The 7996-nt window shown below is 42.3% G+C and overlaps 1 protein-coding gene across 1 annotated transcript in view; it reads right to left on the bottom strand.

The window, feature by feature from the left end:
* Positions 1-4919: 4919 nt before the first annotated feature.
* LOC144889118 (cell adhesion molecule 3-like) overlaps positions 4920-7996 on the bottom strand; it is a 60625-nt gene continuing 57548 nt past the window's right edge. The window contains exon 10 of the mRNA XM_078769018.1: positions 4920-6169. Within this exon, the coding sequence (XP_078625144.1) occupies positions 6063-6169 (107 nt within the window). The 3' untranslated portion in view covers positions 4920-6062. The remainder of the gene's footprint in view (positions 6170-7996) is intronic.

Below are 7996 nucleotides of genomic sequence, written 5' to 3'. Positions count from 1 at the left end.
ACGTACACACACATACACACACACACATACACACACAAACACACGCACACACACAAACACACGTATACACATACACACACACACATACACACACACACGTACACACATACACACACACACGCACGCACACATACACACACACACACGCACACAAACACACACGCACACACACAAACACACGTATACACATACACACACACATACACACATACACGTACACACATACACGTACACACATACACACACACACGCACGCACACATACACACACACACACGCACACAAACACACACGCACACACAAACACACGCGCACACACACACACGCACGCCCAACAAGGTAGATCATTTGCTTGTGTTATTAATGTTTGACAAGGACATATTGGAGATGTCATCAAATGCACACGTGTAGACAATATGGACACAGATGAAATCAAAGTAGTCGGGGCAGCACATGTTGTAGGAAAACACATTTTGATGACAAGTCCGAGTTACTGGATCATTTGAACAGGTGAAAGCGATGCAGATCCTCCATCCCCCAATGCACCTGTTGAAATGATTCGTGGACACGGTCCAAACATTGAAAACCAGAGTCGTGTAAACTCAACAAAAGAGCACATTGTACTTGTCTTGTCAGAGCTTCCAATGCTCAACACAGTGAAGAGATTCGTGCATCGTTGGTGTCCGACACAACAAGGAAAGAGAAGCACCATTTTCCCATGGAAACCTCAGCATGCTCATTCATGCCAAAACCAGGAAAAGGGAACTTACCGACAACCTGTTTAACCTTCACCTGTGTGTATCATATGACAGGTTAATGAGCATCTCCACTTATTCGGCAAACTCTGCCTGTGCCCAGGACCACGCGGAACAGGTTGTATGTCCGCAGCTCAGAAGTGGCGTGTTCGCTTGTGGTGCAGTTGACAACGTTGATCCCAATCCCAGTGCAAGGACAGCCCACAGCATTTCATGGAACTGCCATTCCATTAATGCAATTCCCAACACCTGAAAGTCCATGGAGCACCGAGCTACTGTATGGGAGAACGTGGCGACTTATGGTAGTTTTACTGTATGACGTGGGTGACAATGACTGGTACTTGAACATGTGCTTTTCCATGGAATATGGAAGTGGTACTATGCATGTTGTATGACGGAACAGTCACTAACCTTGATAATGCATACAGTATATGAGTAAGGGCTTTCCCATTAAAAATGGAGAAGGGGGTCAGTGGGGGAAGAGGGGGGATGGGATCAGTCAGGGGGAGGGGGGGGGGGGGTCTGAAAAATATTCTTGGCTGTAATCCCTGGACATTTTTAATGGAATAGCCCAACAATCCTAGATTAAATATATGAATCTGTGTGTAAGCAATTTGCGCCGTCCATTGATATCTTTTTCATAAATATGTGCATTGGCACTACTGTTATGGCTGAGAAAATAGATGTGTAAAATGTGACTAAGGTAGAAACATATATGCATCCACGTTATAGTCCGGTTCACGATGTTAACAAATATAATTTCGTTCAAAATTTTGGGATTAGCAAACCTGTACATTTTTGGAATCTTCAGAGCATGGAGAATCCGAAAATCAATGTTGGCATTTGCACAGACACCTGCATGGCCGCCATTTTGGATTTTCAAAATGGCCGCCATAAAATACATATTTTGCGCCATCTCGGCTTCTAGTCAACCTAGAAACTTAATTAAATATGCTAATCCTATGTTTTCTGGGTCAAGGAATCCAATAAAGGCCTCAAAATAGTGCTCAGGATTATAGAAAAGCAACAAACAAAGGTTATTGAAAACCATTGTCTTTATATTTGTGATATAACTGTATTACATAATACATGATATTGCAAGTCCTTTGAAGTTATAGGTTTGGGTTTATAAAGCAAGAAAGCAGCCTTGTTAGTATCAGATTGAACTATAAGTCCTATACACAGGATCTACGAGGTCTATACCGTTCAGGAATATGCTTTTACAGATCTTCATCACTGTCCTGAGTGTCATTTTCGCAAAGGTGTCTACGCAAATGCCAACATTAATTTTTGGATTCCTCATGCTCTGAATATTCCAAAAAATGTATAGTTTTGCTAATCTCCAAAAATTTTGAACGAAAAAACATAGTGAACCTGACTATTAGTCATACATGACGCAAATATGGATTCCTCGACCCAGACGAGACCGTGAGATCACGTTCCTGAAACGTGTTTTTACGGCAGCCATCTTGAAATTCTACACCGCTATCATTTGTTTATGATGTGGTTACAACATATTTAGGTTAATTGACCCTAAAAATATGTTTTCAAATACAAATTTCATGTTTCCATGTCAGATAGAAACAAAGGTATCAAAAATTATAGAATTTTGCATATCGGCCATCTTGAATTTCAATATGGCCGTCATTTGAGGATAGGGAATATGCCAGAAATGGATTAATCGATCCTGAAAATTTATTGAAACCAGATGCTGTGCACGAGGAGCTGAAACACGAGACTGGACATTTTTACCTGCACCACCGAAGGTGAATGGAGGTTATGTTTCACCCCTGTCTGGCCGTCTGATTGTCTGTTTGTGAACAAGATATCTCAGAACGTTGTCGACGAATTCGGACGAAATTTGTCAGAGAGGTAGCGATTGTGACAAGGAAGAAATGATTCAATTTTGGTGAAGATCCGGATTCGGATCCGGCTACAAGAATTTTTAAAGTGATTCTTCACCATTGGGAGATAGGGCCAAAATCGATACATAGCAAGATATCTCAAAAAGTTGTGGACGGATCTGGATGAGACTTGGTGGACACGTTGGATGTCTGACAAGGACAAATAGATTTGATTTTGGTGAAGATCTGAATATGGATTCGGATATGAGAATTATTTAATTTTTAAGTGATTCTTCACCAGTGAGAGATCGGGCGAAAAGCGATGTATAACATGATATTTCAAAAAGGTATGGACGAGTTATGAATAAACTTGATTGACGAGTTGGTAAAGTGACAAGAACAAGCCGATTCGATTTTGGTTCAGGTCCGAATCCAGATCCGGCCTATCAGTGGGATACAAAACGTAAACTGTTCAGCCTGGTGGAGGTATGCAATCTACCGAGTGCCGTTCTAGTTTATTGTGTATACAAAGTCAAGGCTCGTGGAATACAAACTCTCAGGAGGAAAAACTGGAAATTTGGGGTTAGGGGTTGGGTGGGAGAGGGGATATTATGATCCTGGGGGATTGTACAGTTTGTTTTCAATCTTCGCAAGAGCCTCAAATAATGCAACCAAAGTGTTCTTCAAAGGTTCTTGTGAGAAAGTTTAAGAGGACCATATATTCAAACCCTGTTATTTGCAGTTTCTAAAATGACATCATGACCTTTAAAAACAATCACAACTGGAGATCAAATCAAGAATTATAGAATTGTTGGCTCCTCGTATCCGAATAAGGCCGTTGACATGTAACGTGCAAACCACCTCGTCATGTGTGTTTCCAGTGCCGAAGCTGCTGCTCAGAGGGCAGATAGCGAGCAGTGTAACCTGATGTCAAGAAACCTCCAACCCAAACCACCTGCTAACCACATTCCAGGCAGGAATTTGTAACTTAGCCAGGGTGATGGTGATAACTCGCCTCCTCATTGTAAAATACACCATGGGGTATTTTAACGTTCACCAACTAATGCTGACGGAGGAACACCCGGTTTAACGTCCATCCGAGGGACTGTGCAAACGTCGGCTTGGAAGTGATACAGGCCTGCGGAAAAAGGGCTAGGGGTGCAACCTGACGAGGACAGGAAAACAAGGCGAAGACCCTGCCTGTGAAACACCAGGATGACAGTTTATAGCTGTGCCAAGATTCCAACCGAGGTGAGACACCTCAGAGACCAACCTGCGTACACCTCCAACCATCCTGGCAGCCCCAATGTCAAGAACCAAGGAGGAATAGAAAAGAATGATTCTCAAAGCCTTTGGATTGTTGATGATATTTTTCAAATAAACTCTTCGATCATTTATCAGTTTGTCTTTCAAAGTACTTTTTGAAATCATCTCTAATTACATTTTGAGCACAAGGATTAATAAGAGACATCTTCTCTTCTGAGAGGCTGTCTTCGAAATCTGAAGGTGCCCGGTTAACAGTCGTTACTTGTTGGTGTTAATTTGTCGATGTGATGTGTTTACACGTCTTGAGCGTCTTTACTTGTGCTTTCGTTCTGTGTTTGTGTGCATATCTGGACCGCTTGCTCTTGTTGCCTCCGCTACCAAAGGTGGATGGACGTTATGTTTCACCCCTGTTTGTCTGTCTGTCTGTCTGTTTGTGAACAAGGTCTCTCAAAGAGTTGTGGACGGATTCGGACGGAATTTGGCAGAGAGGTAGCGTATGTGACAAGGACGAAATTATTAGATTTTGGTGAAGATCCGGATTCGGCTAGTAGATTTTTCTATGGGATTCTTCACCATTGGGAGATAGGGCCAAAGACGATACATAGCAGGATATCTCCAAAAGTTATGGATGGAGTTGGACGAAACTTGGTGGACAGATTGTGTGTGTGACAAGGAAGAATCGATTAAATTTTGGTGAAGATCCGGATCCGGCTAGTAGAATCTTTTAAGCGATTCTTCACCATTGGGATACAGGGCCAAAAACGATACAAAGCAGGATATCTCAAAAAGTTGTGGGCGGATGATTTTGATTAAATGTGATTCTGTATTGTGATTTTCTGGTCTACTCTGGGATACAAAACGTAAACTGTTCACCTGGCAGAGGTATGCTCTCTACTGAGAACCGTTCTATTTGCTTTTGTTTTGTTTTCCTTCTTCGATTCAGATTCATTCATTCCCCTGCTTGTTGTCGGTGCGTTCCTTTGTCACGTCGCTCTTCCATGAGCCTTGACTTTGTGGAAGGGGATGGGGGAATAAAAAAAAAAGAGACAGTCAAAAACATTTCTTCTTTTTATAAAATGAATGGAAAAAAGATGACCTTTCGAAACAGCACAGCAGGCAAAATGTGCATTAATCTTTTGAAGCTCTAAGAACCCCGACCTAAGACTTAAAGCATCATCTCCAAAAACAGGCATCATTGACAGTGTCCACACTTTACTAACATCCTAGCTATCTAACATCTCAGCACCTCAGCCTTAGAATAAAACATTGGAGCTTCCTTTGTCGAAATGAACTCCAAATAACAACAGAGTGTTGATAAAATTCATAGGAAAAAAAAAAAGAGAAAGAATCATTTTCCTGATCTGCGATGAAGTCACATCCCAGTCATGAGTTTATGAATCAGACTTCAAGTCCAGAACATTTTCAACAGAACAAGGACGGAATATGTACTCGTTACTTCAAGTATGACATTTATCAGTTTGTTGCATATCTTTGTTCGTCTACCTTCGACATAGTTTTCGTACCATATTGCCACCTCATTCGGACCTATCTACATTATCGGTCATTGCATTTCTCTGTTTTTACGTAAAAGGCTTCACTGCAAAACATGTAAAGCAGCATCTTCTAATAACTTGAACCCATGCTACGATTAAAGCAATCGCTCTTCCAATCATATCTTAAGTACAGGCCCTAATAAGGTGCCCCGTCCGCATCTAATCAGTATCGCACAGTCGTTGTGCTCTAAGACGCAGGTGTTGTGCTCTAAGACGCAGGTGTTGTGTCCGCAGGCTGAAGGTGGCTCGATAACGCGATACCGGTTCAACATCTTAAATCGAAAGAAATATATTATGTTTGAAATTAATATACTAAATGCGTTTTGGAATGTGCCTCTTATGCACAAAGCTTCCGAAACATACCGTTGGACTTGTCCAAGTCCGAAATCAGTGTTAAGTTGGAGGTACAAGTCTTTACCTCCAGAATGCCGAGCTCTGCCTTATGACTGCAGAATCTACAGCGCTGCTCCTGCCGCTCTTCCGGCAGGTTTTATGTCAAAGTTTCTTCTTTTTCTTAACGCTCATTCAGAGAGAATGCAAGACAAAGAATGAATTAAGAAGGGAAGAAAATAAATAGATTGAAGACCCATCATTTTGAAACAATGATTCAGCAGATCAACACCAAGTGGGTCCGAGGCTCATACTTCACATGAAGAATTCCTTGCCGTCATGTGTTGCTGCGCCGTTTGGTGTTAACATTTCCACTTCTGAGTCAAACGGAGCAACTCTGCCTTCGTGAGTTACATAGGAACCTGAGGCAAGGACACAAAGGGAGTAATTGATTATGTATTCAATATTACACTATATAATTCATTTAACTACCATTAGAGTACAGTACTTTAGCCCTGGTGTTGGCTTAGCGGTTAGGGTGCCGGCTTGGGATCCTAGGATTCTGGGTTCGAATCCCGGTCGATCGCTGAATTAACGCCAGGGGGGTTGACTCAGCCTGTCATCCTTCCGAGGTCGGCAAATTGAGTACCAGCTTGCTGGGATGAATGATCCCGGTGTGTACCCCGGTCTAGAATAGGTACACCGTATCCCTGCGCATCGTAAGAGGCGACTAAGGGTTGGCATCAGGAAGGGCATCCGGCCATAAAAACATTGATTCATTCAGAGTACAGTACTTTGTTTTTTAGTCGAATTAAAAAAAAAACCTGAGAACTGCAGGTAACTTGAGTCAATCGTCACAAGGAATCATTGGTTTGAGTGGTGGAAAATTTACCAATGCATGAAGAAGAGCAAAGCACAATGGTGTGGACTAACGTCACATGCACAACCTGACCAAGTGGGGCAGTCACATTACTACGACGTTGAAAATGATGTATGGCATGATATTTCCTAGAGTTGGAGACGGATTGTGACGAGACCAGGTGGATGATTTGGGCAGGTGACAAGAACAAGCCGATTAGAATTTGGTTCAGGTCTGGATGCAGATCCGGCATATCAGTGGATACTAAATGTAAACTATTCACCTTGGCGGAGGTGTGCGCATTACCGAGTGTCGTTCTAGTTACAAAAGCATCAGGATTATTCTTCTGAATCAGCTTTTTCAAATTTCTCTTTATTTCTTCCAATTCTTGCTTTTAATTTCCTTTTGGTCACTTTCCTCTTTTTCACTCTAAATTTCTCTGTCTTGATCCATCTGTCCAAAGAGAAGTGAATTCTTATTTTTAAAAAATTTGAAGTGTTCACTTTCCTGCACCTGGATGGGTTTGAGGGTAGAGGAGTAGCAGCTGAAATCCGAATCCTATTCAGGTTCCACCTGATGACTCCATCTTTGCTCATTCAGGTTCCTTCTGATGACTCCAATGTTCTAGAAGCTTCGAATCCAAATCCTTAACATTATTACCTTCTGCCAGATTTGAACCCAAAGCTTGTGGGGCATTAACCTAGCATCCTCATCACTCGACCACAAGTGACAAGGACAGTACTAGTCGTACGTAGTAATGGTACACAAGGAAGCGGAGTCATCAATTGGTGACTACTTTTAACGCCTTCATGTAATGCCAGTGTGTTCCGGGGTTTGATGCTGCTCCGGCTCCTCGTATGGCAGCATTCACATAAAAATGATCTCTACATCCGATGGAAAAATCCACCGATGACAACCTTCGGCATACCGAGCGCAATGAAGATGACCGAGTCACAGCCTCCGCTTCTCCAACTGTCGACCATCAACTCTGCCCTCTGAGGCTCCCCAAATCACAAAACTTGCGTTCTCACACTAAATGTTGGCGAGGCATCCTTTGCCACTCCTGTTGCCCAATTATTTACACCGATGCAAACAAATTCTCACCACGTACAAAGCATTTGTAACAATGGAGTGCATGCCTTCCCTCTCTGGGCTGGTGTTCTTTTCTCCCACGATTCTCAGGCTCAAAATGTATTTTATCAAAACTTTCATTTATCTCAACAATGTTGCAGCCAAATGTTTGCTAATCTCTCAGCATAGTCACGTCAGTGGCCTTGAGAACATGTTACAGTCTATTCTTTGGTTCCGTTCCATCAGCAAACACCATAATCGACTGATCTCCTGTTCCTGATCCACTTTCAATCCTCTTCTCATCCATTCGACCTTTTCT

The sequence above is a fragment of the Myxine glutinosa genome, unplaced genomic scaffold (assembly GCF_964187855.1).
Source record: "Myxine glutinosa unplaced genomic scaffold, kmMyxGlut1.1 SCAFFOLD_923, whole genome shotgun sequence".
NCBI classification, from domain to species: Eukaryota; Metazoa; Chordata; class Myxini; order Myxiniformes; family Myxinidae; genus Myxine; species Myxine glutinosa.
Note: the sequence above shows the minus strand (reverse complement) of the source record. Positions and strands in the feature narration are given on the sequence as shown.